The 27707-nt window shown below is 42.5% G+C and overlaps 1 protein-coding gene across 2 annotated transcripts in view; it reads right to left on the bottom strand.

Moving 5' to 3' along the window:
- FAM149A (family with sequence similarity 149 member A) overlaps nt 1-27707 on the bottom strand; it is a 52426-nt gene that overhangs the window by 8387 nt on the left and 16332 nt on the right. The window contains exons 1-10 of one of the 2 annotated variants that reach the window (XM_036250105.1): nt 24871-24910; nt 19077-19187; nt 18410-18548; nt 15759-15901; nt 13083-13205; nt 12256-12426; nt 11495-11685; nt 10319-10473; nt 6826-6929; nt 6165-6374 (exon numbers count right to left, since the gene is read on the bottom strand). In XM_036250105.1, the coding sequence (XP_036105998.1) occupies nt 6165-6374; nt 6826-6929; nt 10319-10473; nt 11495-11685; nt 12256-12426; nt 13083-13205; nt 15759-15844 (1040 nt within the window). In that variant the 5' untranslated portion in view covers nt 15845-15901; nt 18410-18548; nt 19077-19187; nt 24871-24910. Of the gene's footprint in view, nt 1-6164; nt 6375-6825; nt 6930-10318; nt 10474-11494; nt 11686-12255; nt 12427-13082; nt 13206-15758; nt 15902-18409; nt 18549-19076; nt 19188-24870; nt 24911-27707 lie in introns of those variants that run through there. The other variant, XM_036250104.1, reaches the window with a different exon arrangement.

Genomic DNA, 27707 nt, shown 5'->3' with positions numbered 1-27707 from the left:
GAGGAAGATGAGGACCAGATCAGTGAATTAGAAGACAGGGTAGAAAAAATCAACCAATCAGAAAACCAAAGGAAAAAAATGATTAAAAAATAGGAGACAGCTTAAAAGAACTGTGGGACAACTGGAAACGTAATAATATTCGCATCATAGGAGTCCCTGAAGAAGAAGAAAATGAGCAAGGGTTAGAGAATATATTCAAAAAAATAGTGAGAGAAAACTTCCCTAATTTGGTGAAGGAAGAAGGCATTCAAGTTCAAAAGCACAGAGAGCCCCAATTAAGAAGAACCCAAACAGGCACACACCAAGACACATAATAATTAAAATGCCAAAAATTAAAGACAAAGAGAGAATCCTAAAAGCAGCAAGAGATAAGCAACAAGTTACCTACACAGGAACACCCATAAGGTTCTCAGCTGACTTCTCACAAGAAACACTACAGGCCACAAAGAAATGGAATAAAGTAATCAAGGACCTGAATCCAAGACTACTCTACCCAGCAAGGCTGTCTTTCAAAATAGAAGGTCAAATAAAGAGCTTCCCAGACCAAAAAAAAAAGGCTAAGGGAATACATTAACATTAAACCAGCACTGCAAGAAATGTTAAAAGGACTGCTGTAATTAGTAGAAGAAATAGGAAGAAAAATATAACCAAACTAAACAAAAATGGCAATAAATAAGTACATATCAATAATCACCTTAAATGCAAATGGACTGAATGCTCTGATAAAAAGACACAGAGTAGCTGATTGAATAAAAAAGCATGACTCATCTATATGTTGTTTACAAGAGACCCACCTCACAACAAAAGACTCACATAGGTTGAAAGTGAAGGGATAGAAAAAAATCTTCCAAGCAAATGGAAAGGAAAAAGAAGCTGGGGTAGCAATACTCATCTGATAAAATAGATTTCAAAATGAAGGTCATAACTAGAGACAAAGAAGGCCACTACATAATATTGAAAGGATCTATCCAACAGGAAAATATAACCTTGATAAACATATCTGCACCCAATATAGGAGCACCAAAATATATTAAAAAATCTTCTGGAGGACTTCAGAGGAGAAATTGACAGTAACACAATCATAGCAGGGGACTTCAACACCTCGTTGACATCATTGGATAGATTCTCTAGACAAAAAATTAGCAAGGAAACAGAGAATCTAAATGAAGCACTAGACCAAATGGATTTAATAGATATCTACAGAGAATTACACCCCAAAACGACAGAATACACATTCTTCTCAAGGGCACATGGGACATTCTCAAAGATAGACCACATGATAGGACACAAACTAAATCTCTACAAGTTCAAGAAGATTGAAATCATATGAAGCATCTTCTCAGATCACAATGGCATGAAACTAGAACTCAATTGCAACAAGAACATGCAAAGACATTTTAATACATACAGGCTAAATAGCATGTTATTAAACAATAATGGGTTACCATGGTGATCATGGAAGAAATTAAAAACTTCCTGGAAACCAGGAACACACAACGACACAAAATCTATGGGATGCCGCAAAAGCAGTTCTGAGAGGGAAGTTCAAAGCACTACAGGCCTACCTCAAGAAACAAGAAAAATTTCTAATTGACTGTCTAAACTCACAATTTAAAGAATTAGAAAAGGAAACCCGAGAGCAAGTAGAAGGAAGGAAATAGTAAAGATCAGAGCAGAAATAAATGACACAGAGGCCAAAGAAACAATTTAAAGGATCAATGAAACAAAGAGCTGGTTTGTCGACAAGATAAACAAGATTGATGGATACTTAGCTAGACTCACCAAGAAACAAAGACCCTCCCAGCAAACAAAAGCCCAGGCCCCGATGGCTTCACGGGGGAGTTTTACCAAACATTCAAAAAAGAACTAACACCAATTCTCCTCAAACTATTTCAAAAAATTCAAGAAGAAAAAAGACTTCCAAACTCGTTTTATGAGGCCAGCATAATTCTAATTCCAAAGCCAGAAAAAGACACTACAAAGAAAGAAAACTACAGGCCAATATCCCTGATTAATATAGATGCCACAATCCTCAACAAAATACTAGCAAATCGGATCCAGCAATACATCAAAAAAATTATTCACCATGACCAAGTGTGATTCACCCCAGGGATGCAAGGCTGGTACAGTATTGGCAAATCAATAAATGTGATACACTACATAAATAAAATGAAGAATAAAAACCACATTATCATATCAATAGATGCTGAAAAATCCTTTGACAAAATCCAGCATCCACTTCTGATGAAAATGCTCAGCAATGTGGGAATAGAGGGATCATATCTAGACATAATAAAGGCCATATATGGCCATAATAAAGGCCATAATAAAGACCTACAGCCAACATCATACTCAATGGGCAAAAACTAAAAACATTTCTCTTAAGAACAGGAACAAGATAGGGATGCCCATTTTTGCCACTCTTATTTAACATAGTACTGGAAGTCTTAGCCACAGCAATCAGACAGGAAGAAATAATAAAAGGGATCCAAATTGGAAAGGAGGAAGTGAAACTGCCATTATTTGCAGATGACATGATATTATACATAGAAAACCCTAAAGACTCCATCAAAAGTCTACTAGACTTAAAAAATGAATTTGGCAAAGTAGCAGGATACAAAATTAATGTCAAGAAATCGACGGCATTCTTATATACCAATGATGAACTCACAGAAAGAGAAACTAAGAAAACAATTCCATTTACCATCAAAGCAAAGAAAGTAAGATAACCAGGAATAAACTTAACCAAAGAAGTAAAGGACCTATTCACAGAAAACTACAGGTCATTGAAAAAAGAAATAGAGGAAGATGTAAAAAAGTGGAAGCACATACCTTGTTCATGGATTAGAAGAACTGACATCATTAATAGGTCCATATTACCCAAAGCAATCTATTGATTCAATGCAATCCCCATCAAGATACCAACGACATACTTCACAGAACTAGAACAAATACTTCAAAAGTTCATATCGAACCAAAAAAGACCCAGAATAGCCACAGCAATCTTGAAAAAGAAGGACAAAATAGGTGGGATCACAATACCAGATAACAGGTTATACTACAAAGCGACTTTAATCAAAACAGCCTGGTTCTGGCACAAGAACAGGCATATAGACCAGTGGAACAAAATAGAGAACCCAGAAATGGACCCAAGGCAATATGCTCAATTAAAATTTGATAAAGGTGGCAAGAACATACAGTGGAGTAAAGACAGCCTCTTTCATAAACGGTGTTGGGAATATTGGACAGGTACATGCAAAAAAATGAAACCAGACTGTCAACTTATACTATACACAAAAATAAACTTAAAATGGATAAAAGACTTAAATGTGACTCAGGAATCCATAAAAATCCTAGAAGAAACTGTAGGCAACAAAATTTCAGATATCATACACAGCAGAATTTTCACTGATACAACACCTAAGGCAACAGAAACAAAGGAGAAAATGAACACATGGGACTACATCAAACAAAAGCTTCTGCACAGCAAAAGAAGCAACCATCAAAGTGAAAAGGCAACCCACTGTATGGGAGAACATCATTGCCAATGATACATCAGATATTTTAATTTCCAAAATATATAGAGTACTCATACAACTCAACAAAAGGAAGACAAAGAACCCAATTAAAAAATGGGCAGAGGAGCTGAATAGACACCTCTCCAAACAGGGCATACAAACAGCCAAGAGACATATGAAGAAAATCTCAACATCACTAATCATCAGAGAGATGCAAATTAAAACAACAATGAGGTATCACCTCACACCTGTCAGAATGGCTGCCATCAACAACAAATCATCAAACAACAAGTGTTGGCGAGGGTATGGAGAAAAGGGGACTCTAGTACACTGCTGGTGGGAATGCAGACTGATGCAGCCACTTTGGAAAACAATATGGTGTTACCTCAAAAAATTAAAAATTGAACTTCCATCTGACCCAGTGATCCCATTTCTAGGAATATACTCTAAGAAGCCTGAAACACCAATCAGAAAGAGTACATGTACCCCCATGTTCGTAGCAGCACTATTTACAATAGCCAAGATCTGGAAAGAGCCCAAGTGTCCATCAGTAACGAGTGGATAAAAAGCTGTGGTACATATACACAATGGAGTACTATGCAGCTGTAAGAAAGAAAGATCTCTTATCCTTTGAGATAACATGGAGGGACCTGGAAAGCATTATCCTAAGTGAAACAAGCCAAGCAGAAAAAGACAAATACTACATATTCTCACTTATTTATGGAATATAATGAACATAACAGTATGAGGAATAGGGTAGACCCAGAAACATGGAAGTTTGGTATAGACTGACAACCCTCAGAAGAGGGGGTGGTCGGGGAAGGGAAGAGATAAATCACAGAACTTATATGCATGTATGTATAACTAATGGACATGAACAACAAAGCCGGGGATGGGGCGGGGAGGATGGGGAGGAGGGTGTCAACGGAGTAAAAAAGAAGAAACATCTGTAACAAAAATAAAATTAAAAACGAATAAATAAATAAATAGAAAAAAAGGTCATGGAAAGAAAAGAAATGAAGAAATGTAGCTACAGACAAAATTGGCAGGAAATCTACCAAGAGTTGTCATTTTTATATTTCTGCGTGTTGAGAATACAGGTGATCTTTGATTTCTACTCATATTTTTGGCATTGTCCTAATATTCCACATTGAACTTTTATTACGTTGATAATTAGGAAAAAAATGTTATTACAATCAAAGTGATGACAGAGCGTGAGAAATACCATGGAAGTGAGACTATGCACAGCTGGTGTGTCTGTGGGTCGGAGAGAAGACAAGGCTGACCAGAATCAAGGTGGGTGATGAGAAGTAATGGGAAACAGGTATGCATAATCAAAGACTGTGCTATTGGCCCCGACGGACAAACACTGGTTCTTGGTGGGACCAAAAAATAATCTTACTCTTGTAATGCATAAAAAAGTACAAAAACTGTAGAGTATACTTGTGGGATATTAAAAGTCCACAGGTCGGGGAGGAGTTAGGACAGAGTGTAAAAGGGCCCCTGAGCATGGCCATGATAAAAAAAATACTGGAAAACGTGTCTGCAGAAAGGGAGGAGCCAGAACAAAAAGGGACTGGATGGTGGGGATGTCCAAATTCATTTCAGTAGGAAATAGAAAAGGTTTTGAGAGTGGAGCCCAGGTAGGCTGGGAGGAAGGAGAGAGAACCCGTAGTGGGCTTCTGACATGAGAATGGATGAAGAATGGGTCCCAGGCATTCACGGTGAGAATGGCAGAGGGAGAAAGATCTTGAAAGAATTGACAGGGCAGACCCACATAAAGCTGGAGATTTCAGTTCCAAATTGTGAAAGGAACACTGACCTATCAAAAAGCTGAGAGTGGTGCTATGGAACGCATCAGGAAGGCGTCCAGTTACTGGTTAAGCAGTGGCAGGTGCTTCTGCCTCCCTCCCTTGCAGGGGAGCTTAGTAAACTCCTCCCTTGCTGCAGAAAGCCTGTGCGTGGAGGCCCAGGCGGTGACTCCAAAGTGAGACAGCACAGTGGGGGTGCTGATAAGTTATATACACAGTGGAGTAAACTGCTGAAATAAAATGCATGTGAAATACTCATATGTTAAATTTTCAATGTATGTTAATATTCAAATGCATAAAGTACTTCGAAAAGTGTCCGCAGAAATCTGATAGAGCATGTTTTGTCTGTAATAATCCACGGGCCCTAAGTGAGAAGGGTCTCTGTCCTTGTGCTATGACGAGCCAGCGAGACTATCAGAGACGCACGGCCGAATTGTAAGTGAGAGGAGCACTTTATTCACCGGCGGGCTGTGGGGGCATAGTTTCCCAAATCAACAGCCCCAAACATTCTTGCAGTTCGTTTATAAAGACTAAAACCACATCCTCTCGATGCCGCCTTGGCGTCATTAAGGGGAAACTGATACAGATAGGGGGCATGCGGAGCTGTTACAAAGGTCAGGGCAATCATTAATCTCTTTATTTTTATGATTTTTCTGGGTTTCCCAAGGTAATCATTCATCTCTTTATTATTAAGGTTCTGTTCCCTAAGGCCATGGTATTGAAATGAGTCAGGGTGTGTATGCGTAGCAACTGCTGGTCAGAATAGAGTTACTTAAGTTAAGTAGTCTAGTTCACTTGCTGATCTTTTATTTACCATGAGAAAAACAAGACTCACAGTTTTGTTCCCCTGAGAACCTCATTGCTGTCTACACTGGGGGTTTTCATTCTCTGTGCATCCGAAGTAAGAGAGGGCAGCCTCCTGTGCGCCTGTGTTCTCTTCGTAGGAGTGTGCAGTCCGGGGGTGTCTGGGATCCGTCCCAGACGGGAGCGCGCTGCAGAAATCGCGCTGGCCCCCGCACTCAGCGACTGGTCCTCCTGTTCATTCCTAGGGAAGGACATCAAGTTAATTACACAGACATGAGCTCTGCGGGAACAGGGGACATTTGCCCCAAACCAGACACTGTCCAGAACAGTGCCTGGCTCATAGAAGATACTCCTAACAGTTTGGTGAAAAAAATATACAGATTATCATTTCCGACTCAGTTGCCATTTCAATGAAGAATCATTGACAGGGAAACAAGATCCCAGTTTCCTACTGTTTATGAACACATGGTGTAGCTCATCAGATGAAGAATTCACAGCGGCAGTGCCTTTTCCTTCCCTGCCCCCACCTCCCAGTAATCCTTCGCGGTGGCTATCTGAATGGATGTTTCTATTCTCACACATTGGCTGGTCCTGCCCGAGGGTGATTCTCATCCTCTGGTGCCCTCCATAGTCTTGGTGCTCACGTGTAACCAGCACAGGGAGGAGACGGGGGGATTATTTCTTATACGTACTGTGTCCTATCTGCAAAATACGTAGGTCTCTGCTGAAGTGGTTTTGCTTGAATTGTCATCACACCGTTTAAATCACTATAAAAATTGTTGGAGAAGCGATGAATCTGAGAAAAGTAAAAACAGGGCAAGTTCACAAGCAAACACTCAGTGCCATTGCTGTCGCAAACGCCTGTCGAGAATGCCCCAGCAACAATGGCACGCTCAGCCTGGCTAATCTGAGGAGGACTTGACAAAGGATCTAATTAATAATGAACAGCTTTATTTCCCAAGTCCTGTGGGGACACACGCCCACACTCGGGCCTGGAGATGCATGAAGAAATGCCACCCACACGCTGGGACCTGGCAGTCAGGGGAGAGGCAAAATCAGGTCTCATTAGCTCAGCTCTCAATAGCTGCTGGACAAGAGAGCTAGCTAATGCAGCCAGGGTAACCCAGGGTGAGAAGAAATAGTGGACGTGGAGAAGCAGAGCAAAGGTCCCCAGCTCCTCACCAGTCAGCTTGCCCGGGACCTCTCCTTCCCTGTCGCTCACAGCGTCCCCCTTAGCTTCTCAGGAGCAGCAGCAAAGCCAGGGAAAATAGAAGCACTGAGGCCTCAGTCTGAACCCAGTTCTAACTGCTTCCTGGTTGGTGATCTTGGGAAGAGACTTTGGCGTTTCAAGTTCCTCATTTTTAAGTTGGGAATAATGACACCTACTTCAGAGAATTATTATGGGAATTAAATTGGACAACAATGGTGAAAGCATAACATGACGGCTCAATTATCAGTTCTTCATTCAATCCCTTGATATGTCCAACAAGGATTCAAAATTATCTTTAATCCTCGCCTGAGAGTTTCCATTTATCTTCAGATAGAGTGGGAGGGGAAGAGAAAGAGAGAGAAACATCTAGGTGAGAGAGACACATCGATTGGTTGCCTCCTGCATGGCCGTGACCAGGGCCTGGGACTGTACCGCCCTTGACCGGAATCAAAGCCAGGACTTTTGGTCTGTTGGCTGATGCTCTAACTGCTAAGCCAAACCAGCCAGGGCCAAAATAATATTTAGATCTAGAGAAACAAAATATCTGAAACTAGAATTCTAGTCTAGTTCAGGAATAGACATAACAACCACAGTCACATTTTCCTCATGTTGAATAAATCTAAAAAGAAATGTTAGAGGAACAAACTAAGACCTATTGTAATTACCACCAGAATGCTTTTACTATTTCAAAATACGTTCTATTAGTATTTATTTTGACTTTTAACTGTGTTGTCCGTTAATTTCCTTTTGGCATTTATCCAAAAGAAAACCTCAAAACAGATCTAGAAAACATTCTTTTAAAACCATAAAGGCTACAAAACCATAAAATATCTGTAAACAAAACTGCTTAGATATCAAGCAACATAAATAAACTTGAGAAATAGGAACATTTTTGAAATTTCCTATTTCTCAAGTTTATTTATGTTGCCTGATATTTAGCAGTTCTGCCTATGTTCCTTTTTATGCAATTCGCACTGCGTATTATTTTTAAAGTACATTTTCATAGATTTTTTTTTTTTTTTGAGAAAGAGAAAGGGAGAGAGAGATAGAAACATTGATGTGAGAGAGAAACATTCATCGGCTGCCTCCTGCCCTCCCCCCACTGGTGATGGAGCCTGCAGCCTGGGCATGTGTCCTGACTGGGAATCGAACTGGGACTTCTCAGTCCCTGGGACAACACTCAGTCCACTGAGCCACACCAGCTGGGCTGTACTGCATATTTTAATATGTAAAGTGGGAAATACTGTTGAACTCATCAGGGTAGTTTCAAGAGACCAAAAACGACAACAAGCCAGTAACAATTCCCAAAGTTTGTTTTGAACAGCAAAAACGAAGAAGACACACTGTAAAGCCTTTACACTGGAGAGTAAAGCGATCCTATTCGATATTTCTGTTTCAAACCACTGCTCGCGGAACTGCAGGCCCCGGTCAAACCCGAGTCCTTTCAACCTTACGAAGACCCTGTGATCTGCCGGGAGCATGCTTCTGCCTCTGCTAGCCCCTCTTTCTTTTTCAGCTCACCAGATCTTGCCTATTGTTTAAGACTTGGTTAAGGTCTTACTCTACTTTGTGAAGGGTAAGCTGTTTTGCCTTTGAGCCCTACATCATTTAGGAGCTAAAGGACATCTAATTATTATAATATAATGTAACACAATATATTATATAATATGATATGATGTATAACTAGCATCTAATTGTCATAGTAAAACTAACACTTATTGAGTGCCTGCTCTATGCCACACAACATCTTGTCTCCTTTCATTTTTACAGGTTCCTGCCTCATAAATCCCACAGATAATGAAACAGGTTTTGAGAGAAAGGGACTGATTAAAGATCACAAAGCTAATTAATCATGATGTCCGGCTCCAAACTTGTAGTCTCCACCCAAAGCTCGAGCTCCCGTCTCAATCCGTCTACGAGATTGCCTCATCTTGTGTGTGTGCATGTGTGTGCAGATTGTTTGGCGTGACTGTGCTCCCTCCAACTAAACGACGTGAGCTGTGAGACCGGGAGCCCCCTCTTAGCCCTCTGCTCTGCTACAAATGACGGGCCTTGCGAAACATCAGGTCCCAGCTCCTTGGCACCACTGAAGGTCTCCCATGAACGAGCTTTGCGTGCCACTAGGTCTTTGAGTAAGAACACAATTCAAAAACACTCTTTCTGAGTTAATTACCAGGTTCTGTGTTAGTAACTCTCACATATTTACATGATCACAATCCCTTGGACAACATATTATTATCCTCCTTCTGTAGATAAGGAAACTAAAGGTTAGAGAAGTTAAATCAACATGTCCAAAATAATTCCTCTTATAGTTCTCTGCATTCCAAATGCGCTGGACCAGCCACAGTGGCCCTGATGGGCTCAGTGTCCCTTCAACCCAAAGTCCAAGCCTCGTTTCCTAAGCTCCCGCCCCCACATCCGGTCTTTCATTCCTCTGTGCCTTTGCTGGGCCTGAAACGACCCACACAGACTTCCTACTCCCACAACAGCTGTTTTGCACACTGTTGACAGAATGTTCTACATCTGACTTATCTGATACTTCTTACTGGGTCAGGGGATAGGCATTCTCCATCTCCATGTCCTTCAAACACCTAACAGTTCACTTCATACAAACTCAAGACATGTTGAATGAACCTAATGTATACTCATTGACTGATCCTTTTACCACTTCAATGGGAGGAGAAAACACGTGTAACCTGCAGGATGGCTAGAAACGTTGAGGGGAACTTTTTTTCTTTTCAAAAATACGAAAACAGCTCCAAGCTGACAGGAAGCTTCAAACCGGAGTGTCCCCACTCTGTTAAAGAACATGGTGATTCTATTCAACTCCACGAAATAATTCCTTTTAAATATTAGTCTTACTGGCAAACAGACCTAAATACCTTAACAAAATGTAATCGTAGAGCAATCTTGACAAACCGAAGCCAAAGATATAAGAACTGAAGGAGAGAGAGAGAGACTGGGAAAAGCATTACCTGGGGGGAATTAAAATGAGAAGCCAGGGAGATGTTTCGAGTTTCTGAACTTCTCGATGGGGGAACACTGGACAGATCGGTGTTAACACGGGACATGAGAACATGTGGAGACTTAGTCTCAGCTACTTTCGCTCTTTCTTTCTGTTGTTTTCTTCCTGTGTCAACAGAAAATACAATATTATTAAGAAACATGTTATCTAATATATGCACTTAAAATTCACTGTCTGCCCAGCCAGTGTGGCTCAGTGGCTGAACATCAACCCATGCACCCAGAGGTCACCGGTTTGATTCCTGGTCAGGGCACATGCCCAGGTTGTGGGCCAGATGGTTGTGGGGGGCATGCAGGAGGCAGCCAATCGATGTTCTCTCTCCTCGATGTTTCTATCTCTCTCTCCTTCTCCTTTCCTCTCTCTCTAAAATCAATAAAGAAAAAAAATTAAAAAAAAATTCACTGTTCAACGAAAATCCTTGTTTTTGAGTTGCTGTGAGCCTGCTGTGGCCTCTAACCTTGCTATAGAGAGCAGAGGCCTCACAGAGCAACTGGCTGACACAGCCCTTTCCCGAGAGCAATAATGAAATGCCTACCGTTTCAGTGTTAGGCAATAAAAGAGGGATTATGTAGTGAAGCAAGAAAGATTCTTGGTATTTTATAATACCTGAACTAATCCCCTTGGTTGGAAAATAATAATATTTAAATTAGCATGACTATTACCTGCTGTACAAATTGATTACCTAACACTAGTCCCACCACGAACATTCCTATAATTTGCTTCTGCTCAATTTCAAGTTCTTCAGAAAACACTGTATAAGATTAAATAAAGTGATTATCACACTATTGATGTTTACATTTTACTTTACAAATAATGTCATAATTAAAAACCAATGTCCCATTATCAGAGATTAGTAGGTAAGGTTTGGTTTTGTTTTTCCACCACAATACATTTTTTAAAATATGACCTCTAGCTTCTTTCTTGTGTATTCTGTGGATTTTTTTTCAGAGTACACACATATTATTTTTACAACTCAAAAAGAACTTGTGAATAACGGCAGAAAATCCATTTCCTTCCCACCCTGATCGTGCCCTAGGTATGTCAGGCGGGGGCGAGGGGGGGGGGGGATGCGGAGAAACAAGGCCTTTTTTTCCTTTTCATTAGACCAAGTTCTATAAATAAGTACCTGTGAGTGTCGTTTCCCAGTTTTTCCTAATCAGCTCTTCCAATATCTCTACCGCGCTTGCCCAGATGTGATCGAATACGGCTGCAGCCACGGCGTCTTTGATGCAGTCGTGGGGGGACACAGGAGGAAGTCCCTGGTGACGCCGTGTCCTGCGATGGTGAGCTGATTTCTGGTCAAGGTGTTCATCGTCACTAAGAACAAAACCCATTCGTATTACTAAAAGAAGCAATGGTTACAGGTAAACAATGCCACCCATCTAACGTGCGTACATAGTGCACATTATATACATATAAACAAACATACATTCTTTTTAAAACACACTGTCATATTTTTACTGTACCAGTTTTCCATCACAATGCAAGTTTTTATTCTATAACATTTGTAACTTTTGTCTAAGAACCAAATACGCCTTTAGTGCAGAGACCGGACTGTCCCCTTTGCCCCCTGGGCTGCCAGGTGTCAGGCACCAGGAGCTCCTGGACACCAGGTCCACTGGTGGCCGGTCCGCGTTCACCAGCACAATTCTTACTTTCCATCTGTGCCGTGTTGTCAGAAAGAAAGGGAAACAACTCCTCTAGCACCAACATTTTCTGCTGGGAAACCTTCAGACTGTTGAGAACACATTACTCTCCAAAGGGTGGAAAACCTTCTGGATAAGTGAAATATACACAAAACACTAACTGGACATGTAACCAAAATAAATACCAAATACATTAATATTATTAAACTATTAAGTCAATAGCAAATAAAATTCTATTCACTCTTCCTTTCTGTCGAAAGCAAAATACTCTTCAATCTGTCCATCCACATCATAGACCTCTTCTTGCAAGGATGAACATGCCGGTAGGTCGGCCACCCCTGTGCAGTAGGGACCTGGCAGGGCCGGGGCTGCAAGCGTTACTGGGAGTATTTGAGAGCCAGAGATGCACAACCTACGGGAAAAACAGATTCTCCATGAGAGCTTGGAGGACGTCAAGAACACAATGTCTGCGTGACTATGGTAGGTCTTCAAATTATCCATAAAGCACAGAGCCCTAAATTGAAGAATTACTAAATATTACATTAAACAAAAGTCATATCCTTAGAAACAACATTTTTTAACGTTGATAAACATTTTAAGGGCTCCTTGAAAGCCTAAATTATTCTATGAGTTTGTATCCTTTTTGCTGTAATGAAAGGTTGTCATGGAACCATCCCAAATATGTGTGACTGGTATAGAGGGATTTATCAAAATCTGTTAGTGAACAAAAGAAAACGGATGGAGCTTTATTTCCGCTGCTGCTACTGCTTTGGGGCTTAGGATCCATCAGTTTTTATTTCACATCTAGCTTACCTTTCGGAGATACTTTGAAACAAAAGTTGAAAAGTTAACTCCCTTGATATCCGTGTTACACTCATCATCATCATCATCAACATCATCAATTTAGAATCAGAAACATCTTGTGAAAATAGTGCTCTGGACCTGCCCTTCGCTGAAACCTGAACTTCCAAAGTGGTGGAGCTGAGGCTCATGGCTGAGACAGACCTGAAAAAGTATAACTAAAATGCAATTAAAAATAGCTTTTGAAAGCAACTTGTAGAAACTTACTGTCTGATGTTGGTGCATTCACGGGCATCCAAGGAGGGTTCGTGAACTGCAGAACGAGGCTCCCTGTCTTGGAAGTGGCGGACCCCTTCATCAGTTGGCAGGATGATCTGTCTTCCTAATACTCTGGAAGGTTTTAAAAAAAAGAGAGAGAAAAGTAATAATTTTTAGTGGAAAAGGAGAAAATGTTTTTGCAATTTGTTGTTGTTGATGTTGTTAATCCTCACGGGAGGTTATTTTTTCCATTGATTTTTAGAGAGAGTGGAAGGGAGGGAGGGAGTAGGGGGGGGAGAGAGAGAGAGAGAAACATTGATGTGAGAGAGATGCACTGACTGGTTGCTTCCCAAATGTGCTCGCTTCAGACAGGAATGGAACCTGCAACCCAGGTACGTGCCCCTGACCAGGAATTAAACCGAGACCCTTGGGTGTGCGGGTTGACACTCTAACCACTGAGAACACTAGCCAGGGCCTGTTTTGCAAATTTAAAGGTCAAATAAAATACTATTTTGAAGAAATACATGTGACGCAATAAGCACTGTGGCGTCACAGAACATCTCTAGGCTTGAAGAGAGAGGACAGGCTGTTTCTTTGAAGGATGAAGTGATCTGAGGCGAAGCTCTCTGGCTCCGAGCCACTGATTACCTTTGTTAGACAGTGTGAGCAATAAAGAATAACAACAGTCACCCAGAGGTCAAGTCTATCAGATCCGTACATCTAGGGCAATGGTTTCAACCTTTTTCATCTCATGGCACACATAAACTAATTATTAAAATTCTGCGGCACACCAAAAAACACGTTTTCTGTAGATCTGACAAAAAATTGTAAGTATAATTTTGAATCATGCACACCGGACAGCTATGTTATGTTGGCTATTGTCATTTTTTTATTTGACACTCTAAAGTTGTTACAATCTAAGAGAAAAGAGGTCGGTGCCCCTGACGACATAGGAAGGTATTGCCACAAGGATGTTTAAAACATGCCATACTGTTCTGGCCGGTTTGGTCAGTGGTTAGTGTGTCAGCCTGCGGTCCAGAGAGACCCGGGTTTGGTTCCCACTAAGGGCACGTACCTCGGTTGCAGTTTGTCCCAGCCCTGGTTGGGTCGGGCAGGAGGCAGCCACTGAATATGTCCCCTTCATGTCCATGTTTCTCTCTCTCTCTTCCTCTCTCTCCCTCCCACTCTATCTGAACAAAAAAATGTCCTCGGGTGATTTTTAAAAATAAATAAATAAAACATGCTAAACCTTTGTAGTCAGGAGCACTGACCTCTTCCCCCTTAGACTGTCAAAGAAAAAAATGACAACAGCCAATACTGTATTGAACACAACAGCCATCAGTTGTGAATAGTTTTAAATTATACATTTTTTGTCAGATCGGCAAAAATCTAATACCTTTTTGATGTGCCGCAGAATTTTAGTAATTAGTTTATGTGTGCCCTGGAATGAAAAAAAGGTTTGAATCACTGATCCGGGGTAATGCTGGGCACAGAGAAGTTCTCTAGAAATGTTAACTGATAGCAACATAGTGAATAGAAATGTGTAGACTTGGCTTGTTCCCTGCAATCTTTTCTTTCCCATCTTTCCCTCCTTATATTTTTTATCTTATCTCTGAGTTAACAGGTCCGAGCTCCTGACATTTTAGTAGGTTCACAGGCCTAGAAAAGTAAGCACCCACAATTAATACCTAGTGGATATACTACATTCTCCAGGGCAGGAAGCTGATGAAGGACTAAAAGGAAAAGATAAAAACCTACTTAGTCAAGATTTTTCTAAAGGCGCCTTGTCGAGGTCACCAGGAGACCCACCATCTGTATGAAGACTCTCCTTCATCTCCCCAGATGTAATATAGGGGAACTTCGGGTAACCTATATGGAGTTTTCTCCGAAGTAGTTTGGCTGAGTAATTGACAGAAGAAAAGCTTCCCTTCATATTCAAACTATATTCTCCATCTTCGATGTAAACAACAACAAATGATCCTTCTTGCGTAAGGGACCTCGGGGCAGTGGTTAGGTTCCTCTATCCAGTCATTCAGCAAAGAATTACTCTGTCCCTCCCCACCGCCACCTGTGCCTGCTCCCGGCACTGAGGATACACATGTTGCTCACATACTGGAAAAGCTGACGTCTACCACTCTTGCACTTGTTATGCGTGGAATGCCTTTCCGAGCAATAAATGTGCTGCTCACTTCTGAAGATGCCCTTGAGTACTGGGTTGTCCCACTACTTCCTCAATGCCAGCCCAAAGCATGCGATTTCTCAGTCAAGGGCATGTGTTCTGGATACATTTTTTGACCAGGCAAGTGCTTCAGTTAAAATGTACTCATTATGTAAAGCAAGTCAGGAGCGTGCAGTTCCCAAACCCATTCTGGTGAATTACTAAGAACGACTTCCCTGCCCTGGCCGGTTTGGCTCAGCGGTTAGAGCGTCGGCCTGCGGTCCGGAGAGACCCGGGTTCGGTTCCCGCTAAGGGCGCGTACCTCGGTTGCAGTTTGTCCCCGGCCCTGGTCGGTCGTGCGGGTGGCAGCCACTCGATGTGTTCCTTTCACATCGATGTTTCTCTCTCTCTCTGTTCCTCTCTCTCCCTCCCACTCTACCTGAACAAAAAATGAAAAAATGTCCTCGGGTGAGGATAAAAACAAACAAACAAACAAATAAAAAAAAAAAAAAGAACGACCTCCCTACCTCAGGTGGACGGATCGTCCGGCCCACTCACTGCACTCAGCCATGAGGTTCTGGGTCTGAGGGCTCACTTTCCCCTCGAACAACATTTCCTCGACCTCCCAGAATAACTGCTGCACCTTCTGCGCACTGCTTTGGTCAAACTCCTACAAGAGAATTGCACATTGAGCTGTAAGACTGAGAAGCTGTAGAAAGATAGGCTCCATGGTCAATGGTATTCACATATTTAAAGCACCCGTTGTGACAGATAGAAACAAGTGGACGCTGTGGTCAGACACATCAGTGCTGCAATTTTCATTCTGACACACTGCATCTAACTCTGAACCTCAGTGATTTTAACTGTTAGGTAGAGATCACCTACCACCTGAGTTATGAGACATATTTGAGATTTTACATGGATATAGTTATCGGTACACATATCGGCACAGACTGATATAGATACTTAGACACACATAATTATGTATCTATGCACAAACACACGTGTATATATGCAGATCTATGTTTCCTCATGTGGCTGAGTGAGACACACCCTAAGCACATCTGCAAAATTCAAACTAATTTTTCTTTTTATTAAAAAAAAAAATATCTTTATAGTTGAAAGTATTACAGATGTCCCTCCTTCTTCCCCCATTGACACCCTCCTCCACAATCCCACTGTTATCTGTGTCCACTGGTTGTGCATATATGCATGTAAGTTTTCTGGTTTATCGCTCCCCCCCCCCCTTTCCCTTAGGGCTGTCAGTCTGTTCCCTACTTCCATGTCTCTGGATCTATTTTGTTTGTCTGCTTATTTTGTTCATTATATTCCACAAATAAGTGAGATCATGTGGTACAAACTTCTTTTTTTTTTTTATGACACCACTGAAAAGGAAAATTGATTTTATAGAAAGGGACATTTATATTCTTTCAATCAAGTAAAAAAAAAAAATCCGGAGGGGTGGTTATTAGGGTGAGGCCAGAGTATTAATTTTTCCTGCCTGACCTAAACAGGTTCTTGGACTGTGGCTGCAGTGAGATGTGGGTAAGAAAACCTTTCGACCTTTCTGTGCGTTCTCAGTGGTTGGGACGCAACAGTCCTACAGCCCTCAGTACCAACGAGGAGAACCTGAACATTACCACAACTGGGAGAACAAACACTGACCTGGCAGCCCCCCGGGCAAGAGCCCTGGTTGTCTTTTCTTCCAGGGATGTGTGAACCTGAAATCTAATCCACATCAAGGCAACAAAGTACATGTTCAGTCTGATGTACCTGATCCAAATGGTATACTCAGGTTGATTTTTATAGAATGCTATTCAATTTTTTCTGTGTGACTTCTTCCCTTCAGTTGATAATAAACTCGATACCCAGGTTGCAGGGGAGTTGAATTATCTTTTAAAATGAAAATAAGGAGAAAATTTATTTATAAATTTTAATATAAGCCATATAAATAATAATATATGCCTCTTAGGAGGGGACTGGGTAGTTGTGACCAGGAAGAGGGCTTACTTTCAATATTCTCTCTTTTGCATTTGGTTGCTTTTGTAAGTATTACCTATCAAAAAGTAAATAAAAGTGTTTGAAAGCAACTGTAGGTTCTGAAGTAATGTAATTCTGTCAACGAAGGTCAGAGTCTCTCTGGGTAATGACATGAAAACATGTAATCCTTTAGTAATCCCAGCATTTGGACTGGATGAAGCAACGATTCTCAGCCTTCTTCCCACCTGTATACTCATGAGCCAAGAGTGTGAGTAGGGGTGGCAGGGAGTGGGCGTGAAGTGAGGGCTGTTTATCAGAAATGAGAGTCACGTATATATTTGTGTGTGTGTGTGTGTGGTACATGCCCCTAGCAGGAACCGAACCCGGGACTCTGGTCCGCAGGCCAACGCTCAACTGCTGAGCCAAACTGGCCAGGGCAAGTCACGTATAATTTGATGAGTGATTCAGAGCTGACTGCCTTGCGGCGACCCCTCCCGCACTTGGAGATCACAGCTGTGAGACGTGTCCGTGACCCGCAGGAGCAAGAGGAGCCGGCAGAGCACGGCTTGTGGAGAGCAAAGGAAAACAGAACATAAGCAAAGAGCAGGAGTGGGAACACCAAGTGCTGTGGTGGAGGCCCCCGGCCACAAGGGCTTCGCAGAGGGCCGTGTCCCGGATTCTCAGGGGCTGAAGAGGCAGGAGCCCGGGCGACCCGCAGACGAAAAGCCCTCCCAGCTAGAAATCCCACTCCCGAAAAGAACAAATAAAGGGTTCAACTTAACAGTTTCCACAAGAGTTAGAAATTCTCTAATCATGGTGCTATTTTAGTTTATACGTCTCCCAAACGTTCCTCTTGCGTTCCCACGCTCAGCACAGTCCTGAATTTCCAGCCGTGGAGCTCCTACAAGCAGCTAAATGGAACACAGCGAGGGGGTGGGGCAAGCCGGGAAAACAAAGCTGTCAGTAGCAAAAACTTTGAATTATGGGAACATGAGTGATTTTGATTTTTCCTGCTATTTTCAAGTTCCTATGTGTGACTTGTAAATGATTTTACATGTATGGCTATGTATGTGTGTAATAGGTAATGCTTTTAAAATTGATAAAAAGACTTTTTTTTTTTTTTTTTTTTTTAAATAAGAAAGCAACTCTTCGCCATACATTGTAATCACGGGATTATCCAAAGTATTCTGAGACATACGTCATCTCTCCACGAGTAAACGGAGCTCCTCTCCGTAGACAAGCCAGTGGCCGAGCTCTGCGTCCCCGACCCACACCAAGAGCTGTGGGCTTCCGTGGGTGTAGAGTTTCCACTGGATGAAAGTGATGATGTGGACACACTGCAGGAACAAACACAAGTAACATAATGATATTTCCTGGGAAGAGGTTGGACTGGGAAGTGGCTTTACTTCCCCGAGCCATTTCCTCTTATTTCTTTAGGTATATTTGTCCATTTTACAGCCCATCAAATTTTTAAATATTTATGCAGTGTAACATTTCACTAATTTTAGTTTTATTGAAAATAAACCTGCTTTAAAATATGTTTTTTTCTTTTATTGATTTTTTTTTTTTTTTTTTTTTTTTAAGAGAGACAGGAAGGGAGAGAGAGAGAAACATCGATGATTGGTTAGCTGCCTCCTGCATGCCCCCCACTGGGGATTTGGCCCACAACCTGGGCATGTGCCCTGACCAGGAATCCAACCAGTGATCTCTTGGTGCATGGGTCAATGCTCAATCACTGAACCACACCGGCCGGGCTGCTCTTTTACTTTTAGAAATTCATGACCAGTCACAGATTTTGTTTCCCATATTCATTATCAGCATGTTTTGGTTTTGTAGTCAGAAGCATTTCACAGGTTAATTCTTACCAGGTATATTTATCAATGGCTTTCTGCACTTTTCTTGTAAAATGTGTAGGTAAAGGATCTTTACTTTTCACAGCAAAATTGTGTTTTCCAGATCCTTCTGACAGTCCTCTTCTGAAAAATAAAATAAAATATTAAAAGTCTCTCTAATGTAATAATGTAATTTTATTAAGGCTTTTGAAATTTCCTTTTGCATGAAGTTGATCCCTCCCTCCTGCCATGTCTCCCTAAATCCACACCTGTGGGCTCACACACCACATATCCTCAAGAACTGACTGAGACCCAGGACCTTATCATTTTTTTTAATCCTCATCCGAGGACATTTTTTGCATTTATCTTCAGATAGAGCAGGAGGGAGAGAAGGAGGAAGAGAGAGAGAGAAACATTGATGTGAGAGAGACACATTGAGTGGTTGCTACCCACACAACCCCAACCGGGGCCGGGGACAAACTGCAACCAAAGTATGTGCCCTTAGCAGGAACCGAACCTGGGACTCTCTGGTCCGTGGGCCGATGCTATAACCACTGAGCCAGACTGGCCAGGACCTGCTTTTATTTTCTTAGAATGAAGGTTGCCATCAACCTACATGCAACTTAATTTAAACTGGATGAAAACCGGCAACTTTTGGTGATTTAGACAGACTGGTAAACATTTCCCAGAACTCTGGACAGAGACAGCCTCACTTGCCATAAGACTGGGCAAATAAACATGACCTAGATTCAGGTCCTGACACCTGTCTCTTGAACAGGTGTCTTCGTGTTTCCCAAAGCCAATGAGCATTCCAGGAAATGAATCAATAATCCCATGTACTTCTGAAACACATCACATGCTCAAAATCACTAACCACATTAATTGGAATACTAAACAAAAGAAATTTCTAAATTTTGAATAAGGTTTGACACCGGCTGGTGAAGCCCAGTTAGTGTAAACCATTAAAAGACCATTTTGATGAACCTCCTAAAACATTTGTTACACTCAAGTCAAAATAGCTTCCTAATGTTTAACAGTACACAACCTCTATTTTTTATAGAAATATTTTCTCAAACAAGTAAGTTATGTTTATATTAATTTAAGATATGAGTGATTTGGAGGAGAGGGGAATGCTAATTTCCCTATTTCTAACAGGGACATCACTCTAGCATTCATGAAAATAAAACTGCTCTCGCTTCTGATTTTAACAGTACGTAATTTTCAACATTTGTATTTCTGAGTATAAATAGAGTTTTAAGAACTACTCATGTAAGAACAAATTCTGCCATTAGTTATGTAATTACAGGTACTCTTCAACAATGGGGATTTTAAAAACAAATTAACAGCTATAAACAGAGGGTTAGCAAGAATCTCTACCTTCAAAAAATGTCTTGTACAAAAGAGAATAGCATTATATGACTTTTTCTCTCCTTATTGCTTATATGTCTTAAGTATAGCCAAGCAATTCTTTGGATAAAGCTGTTGAAAGACGAGTACCAGAGAAAAGACTACAGACAAGCATTCATGCTAATAAAATGCTTAACCATTAGCCCTGTTCGGTTGTTTTAAAACAATCATTTACCATTTATAATTTATATATGACTCAATAATTCTTCAGATAAAGATAAAACACTTAAAACATAAAAGAGACAAAATTACATCAAACAGATCTGCTTTGGACATTAAGAAATATATACTGGTATATGAATTCATTGACTATTATTGAAAAATCATTTTAAACCTCAGGGTGGTGAATCCTATAAAACATTCCTTTATAATATCTTCGTAATAATGGTGATGGGTTCGACTCTTGCTCTGCCATTGACAGGGCTGTGCCTTGAGCAAGTAATTTCTCCTCTCCTGGCCTCAGTATCCACATCTGTGAAACAGTGACAACACTCTTAACTGCTTGGTACAGTTGTGAGACTAAATTAGATAAAGTGTGTGAAGTGTCTGCAAAATCAGTGCTGAATTTATGTGCTAGACTGGAGATCTTCAACTGGGGCACCGCAAGAATTTGTAAAACACGCAACACTTGACTATTAGTCAAAGCACTGACCTCTTTTACCTGCGATCGGCAAGTAAAAAAACGACAATAGCCCTGGCTGGTTTGGCTCAGCGGTTAGAGCGTAGGTCTGCGGTCCGGAGAGACCCGGGTTCGGTTCCCGCTAAGGGCATGTACCTCGGTTGCAGTTTGTCCCCGGCCCTGGTTGGTTGTGCGGGTGGCAGCCACTCGATGTGTTCCTTTCACATCGATGTTTCTCTCTCTCTCTCTCTCTCTGTTCCTCTCTCTCCCTCCCACTCTACCTGAACAAAAAATGGAAAGGTGTCCTCGGGTGAGGATTAAAAACAAACAAACAAACAAACAAAAAACAATAGCCAACACAACAAAGGCAGTCCAGTGTGAATAAATCAAAATCATACTGATTTTTTTTTGTCAGAGCAGCAAAATACGTATCTTTGTGTTGTGCTGCAGAATTTTAGTAATTAGTTTATGTGTGCCATGAGATGAAAAAGGTCGAACATTGTAGAGGTAGGTGTAGCAGGTTGATCTTGCTCACTGCTACTATTAGTAGCAAACGCTACCCCGTGAAGACTGTGTTCTCGAACCTCCCACAGCCCTTCTTCCTACATAGCTTTTTGTTTTGTTTTTATTTCTTTTAAAACTTTAAACATTTTCGATTACAGTTGATATTCAATATTATATTCATTTCAGGTATACAGCATGGCGGTTAGACATTTATGTACCTTACAGAGTGATCCCGGAGTGATCCCCCCAATCAGTCTAGTACCCACCCAGCACCATACATAGTTATTACAATATTATTGACTACATTCCCTATGCTGGTCCTTTTTTTTTTTTTAGGTGGGACTTTTTTGTACGTCTTAATCCATTTACCTTTTTCACCCAGTCCCCCAACCCACCTCCCATCTGGCAACCGTAAGTTTTTCTCTGCAGGAGGCTATTTCTGTCTGTCCATTTATTTATCTCTTTAGAGTACACATATAAGTGGAATCATATGGTATTTGTCTTTTGCTCTCTGACTTCTTTCACTTAGCATAGTACCCTCTAGGGCCGTCCATGTTGTCGTAAATGGTAGGATTTCACTCCTTTTTATGAACAAGTAATAAATATTCCATTATATATATACCACACCTTCTTCACTCAACTATGGATGGGCATTTAGGCTGCTTACAGCTTTTTCAATATTTAGCTTTTTAGTATGAAGATCTTGACACTTTATTAGTTTTCTTTATCTGTAGCACCTAAATCAACGCCTGTCACATAGAGATTTCTGTTTGTTGAAAAAAATCACCAGGCAGAGATTAAATTAGTGTCTCTAAAGAACAGATTTTTGCTCTATACTTACTCTGAAAATTCATGCTTACTTTACAAGATTATACTGTGACCAGACCCAAGAACATTCTCCAAATTCAAGACATTTCTGGAGAATCTTTTATCCTTTATAGAGAAAGAAAGTGCACAGCTCTTACAGTGGCTGATGTCTGAGAAAACAGAGACTCAACCGAATGGGGTCCCTGCCTCACCCTCTCTACTGCTCCTGCTCCCAGCGCCCCTTCTCCTTCTGGGCCACTTCAACATGCATACCCATTTGTTTGCTTTATTTCCAATGAAATAAGTTCTTCTTCCAGAAAATTCACCCTTTTTCTGATGGCCTGGGGGGTGGGTGGGAGGGAGTTCAAACTGAGAAGAAAATGATTTATAAAATGGAAGAACTAGTCTCTCTGTTCACATTACACCATATCCTCGCCAAGATGAACAGCCCTGCTGGCTTCAAAGTGTGGGGAGGACAGGTGACCCCCAAAATGCAGGGGTGGAAGGATTACTATAACATGGACGCCTTGAAACTACTTCTACACCATTTCTCCAACTTTGTCTTCTCTGCTCTTGCCCACTTCTTCAAAGTCTCTAGACTTCTGGGCAACTTCTTGAGCTTCAGACTTCAGTGTAATGACACATACACTTGACCATAGAATTCAGAAGAATTCTGACGAGGAACTTGAGCCCATCCACTCAATGACCTCCCAGTCACAAGGACGACAGGGAGAGAGCTGTCCCAGGACCCAGGCCATTTAACCTGCATGCCTTTCCATGAACCACAGGCCACCAACATTGAGAACGAAAACCAGAATCTATAAAAATGTACCTTTTCTTTTTCTTTTTGATTCTTTGGTTTCTCTGTCTTCCAACCATGCATTATTGTTCTGTTCTTTCATGCAAAATATTGGTCCTCTTTAATTCCCTGTAAATTATCAACTCCTATGTAAGCCATAAAGTCTAGGAAAGTATACACAACTTACAAGATGTGTCCTACAAATACAGTGGAGTCTTGGTTCTCAAACTTCATTTGTTCCAGAGGCTGTTTGAGAAGTGACTTGTTCAAAAACTGAATCATTTTACCCCCCACTAGAAATCATGTAAATTGAGTCAATCTCTTCCAGACCCCCAAACGATTCCCTATTTTAACCTTTCTTATATACAGTATATATCTAATGTACTGTTTAATCTATAAACAAACCCTTCTTTTCTTAAATTTATTGAGCCACCCCCTAATAGCCTTTAAAGAATCACTTTCAGTACTCGGTCCAGGGGTGCCTTTCCGGAGGTCAGTAGGGGGCCTCTTCACTTTTTCACATATCACTGCTTACAAAATGCTGTCACACTGCTTCCAAAATGCTGTCATCGAATCACCAACAGATTTTCTACCTCTTCAATTACCTGTGACCATTGTTTGGTGAACACTTTTACACCCCTAGCAACCTCAGCATGCTTGATGGCCTCTTTATGTTTAAAATTGTGCTAATCAGTCATTTCACCAGCAACAAAAGCTAAAACACACAACAATGTTCACAGCACAATTTCCTGAGATGTTAACAAGGAACAATCTCTCATTTGTGTGTGGCCTGAGGGATGCTCTTTGTCATGTTGATGTATCAGCAGGTTCAGACCTGTAAGTTTTGTTGGACAACCAAGACATTTTTCCTTGAACAACCTGGTCAAGAACTGGCTGTTCGAGATGGGTTTCACTTGAGTGTGGTGGAACATTAGCTTTTATTGCATATCACATAGACATATAACAACTGTATACTAGTTGCTTACATTTTAGAGATGAAAAAATTCGTCCTAGCCAGCACATCTAAGGCTGTTCACTTGGAAACAGGACCTAGTTTTTAGTGTAGACTTAAGTGCAACAACTGAACAATGTTGTATTGATTTGTTGCTGTATCAAAGTTAAGGCCGAGTCCCAATCTCCATGAATAACTCCTTTCTAGTTGTCAAGGAAATGACCAGACCATCTATTTTTACTTTGAAAAAGCTGCCCCTTGATAGCCCACAAATTTCTGTCCGTAAAAATTCAAGCATTCAGTAGTAATCACAGCTTTCGATTGGAATGTCTGCTTTCAAAGGCTGTCTGAAATGAGCACTGTACTCCGAACGCGCGGAAACGCAGGCTGCTCTTCTAGATGCAGTGGCCACCTGGAAGCTGCCCCTCCCTGCAGAGCACCGAGGCTGCCCTAGAAGTAAGCTAGGTCCAGGGATGGCCGAGAAGTCGCCTGGGATGTCAGGGACGCTTCTCAGAGGGCGTGAGCAACTTCACCTGGGAGGGCCCAATGCTGTCAGCACCAGAGACCTCAGGAATGGATGCAAAGAAACCGGCCAGATGGATTTCAGCTTTGCAGGCAGGAAAAACAAACAAACAAACAAACAAACAAACAAACAAACAAACAAACACCTCACCCACAAGACACAAACTGATGCCACGACCTAGAGTTCGCCCACCTCCCTTCCCAGATCAAGACTTACCCAATCACAATCAGCCCCAGGCCTGCGCTCGCGTCCCCGGGGCCGGGCCCTGCGCGTCCAGGCCCGGGCGCTGCGGGGCGCCGACACCCCTCGCGGGCGCCCTGCAGGCGGAGGGAGGCCGCGCGCCCGCGCGCCCCAGGGGCCTCGGCTCCCCGCGCGCCCCGCGCCGCGCCCCTGGCCCGGCTAAGCCCGCACATGCGGCCGAGTCGCGTCCGGGCACCGCGAGCCGCGGGCGGCGCGGCCCATGGGCGAGGCTTCTCTCCGGGCGCGCAGGGCTGCGTCCCCCGCCAGATCCGCAGGCCCCGCAAGGGCCAGATTTCCGTGCGGCCGGGCCCTTTGTCCCCTCCGCGCACGCTCTTGCCTCCGCCCGGTCACGGCGCCCTCCGCGGAGGTCGGGCTGGGCAGGAGGCGGGTCCCCAGCGCCCCCCTTCCCAAACCTGGCGCTCCCCGCCCCCTCCGCCTTCTTCCTGCCCTCTCCGCCGCTCTCTTTCCCGGGACCCTGGCCTCCGAAGAGCGCGGTTCCCCTTCCCGCAGCCAGCGGCCAGATTTCACATTCCGGTGACCGAGCTTTGGCCAAGGTCACTCAGCCTCTTGGCACCCGCCTCACCGCCCCCTCTTAGCCGTCAGTGAGCAAGGGTCAGGCCTTCCCACTTCTTCCCAGTGCTGGGGGAGGGGGGGGTGTGTCTGTCCAGACAGGTGTTTACTGCTCTTCCTTCTTTCACCTGGAATTTCTGAGACCTGGTCCATGCAAGATGCTCTTCCGATGCCCAGGAACGCTAGGCTTAATTATGCACCAAAGATCTGTTGTCTTTCCTATCTCCTCTCTACATATTCAAACAGATGCTTTATCCCGCACAGTCCAACAGCTTGTCCACAAACCAGAGAGCATGCCTGTGTTTCGGTTTAATAACATGCGCTTGTTTCAATCCTGGAGGCATACAGGTGTACCAGGACCAAGTCGTGGACGCTAGGTTGTGAGACAGCAGTACCACCCGGTCACCATTGTCATAACCAAGACAAAGAGCAGTGAGTTACCTGAGGTCAAGCACATTTCTAAAGCGCGGTGTAAAAGGTGGACAATACCTATGGCGTGCCTTTCCTCATTAAAAGAGTTTTAATAATTATAACTAATCACATGAAGCGGTGCACTGTTGGGCCTGCCCTCTGTAGCCATGGTACTTTGAGATGGGAGGCCTTTGAAATCTGAGCAGCTACCCCTCTTCCTGCTGCTCAGTGCCCTGCACTTACAGCGCTAACGCCGTCTGTTCCATGTAGTAGTCAAAACTGCTGTTCGCTTATTTTGAATCTCTTTTAAGGGACAATGCTATGATGATAAGAAACCACAACCAACAACCAATTATCTATTTCTTGAACTAAGGATGGTAGCATCCTCACCATGTTTACAAATGATCAGTAAGCCCTGGTCAGTTTGGCTCAGTGGTTAGAGTGTCGGCCCACGGACCAGAGAGTCCCGGGTTCGGTTCTCGCTAAGGGCATATACCTCGGTTGCAGTTTGGCCCCAGCCCTGGTTTGGGTCGTGTGGGTGGCAACCACTTTATGTGTCTCTCTCACATGGATGTTTCTCTCTCTCTCTCTCCCTCCTGCTCTATCTGAAGATAAATCCAAAGAATGTCCAAAAAATGTCCTCAGGTGAGGATAAAAACAAAAACAAATCCCAAATGGCCCTGGCCAGTTTGGCAGTTTTCTCAGTGGTTAGAGCATTGGCCTGTGGTCCAGAGAGACATGGGTTCGGTTCCCGCTAAGGGCATGTACCTCAGTTGCAGTTTGTCCCCGGCCCTGGCTGGGTTGTGCGGGTGGCAACCACTCGATGTGTCCCTTTCATGTTGATGTTTCTCTCTCTCTCCCGCCCCCCCCCCCCCCGACTCTATCTGAACAAAAAATGGAAAAATGTCCTCAGGTGAGGATTAAAAATCAAACAAACCCAAATGATCAGGTTACACATTCTAAAATGAATGAGATTTTAAATCCTGACAAATACATATGTGTACACATGCAGGGTCTGTGTGTATGTTGACCAGGAAAACTGATGGTATCTGAAGTAAGCACACACACCCCTGCTAATACTATTTGTATGTAAAGGAATCTGTGACGGAAACAAAGAAGAACATTATGATCCAAGCATATGGTAGCTGCTTTATGCATCCGCTATTTTGTTCAGTTGTTTAAAATCCAAACCTGGTAGATACTATTATCCAGTTTACTGATAAAAACACTGAAGGCAGAGGTCTCAAGTAACATGTTCAGGGTCACTCAACTAGGATGTGGCTTGGGTGTGTATGTCCTGGGTATCTATTACTGCATAATGCACCACCCCAAACTTAGTGGGTTAAAACAACTATCATTTTGTTATGCTCACAACCCACAGAATTCAGGAAGTCTTGCCTGGGTGACTCCTCTGCTCCATGTGGCATTGACTGGTTTAGGCAATGGTATTCAGCCGGACTCTGGGCTGGGCTGGGGGGTCCAGTAAGGCTCCACCCACCACATATCAGCACTTTGAGGTAAGGGGTTGGCTGGAGGTGGATATAGCTGGGCCTTTCTCCCATGTAGTCTCAAGATCTCCCCAAGTGTCTCTGCAGCAGGGTAGTCATAATTCCCACATGGCAGCTCAGGACTCTAAGAAACCAAAGCAGAAGCTGTCCGTTCTATTAAAGGCAGCGCCACCTCCATTGTACTCCATTATGGAAGCAGTCACAGACTCAGAGGGTTGGAAAATAGAACCTTGCTCTCAAGAGGAAGACCGTCAAAGAATTTGCAGACATTTTACTCTGCCATAGTCCACCTAAAATGTCATCATCTCAGTCATGTTCAAGTGA

This window comes from Molossus molossus, unplaced genomic scaffold (genome assembly GCF_014108415.1).
Source record: "Molossus molossus isolate mMolMol1 unplaced genomic scaffold, mMolMol1.p scaffold_m16_p_9, whole genome shotgun sequence".
Taxonomy (NCBI): Eukaryota; Metazoa; Chordata; class Mammalia; order Chiroptera; family Molossidae; genus Molossus; species Molossus molossus.
Note: the sequence above shows the minus strand (reverse complement) of the source record. Positions and strands in the feature narration are given on the sequence as shown.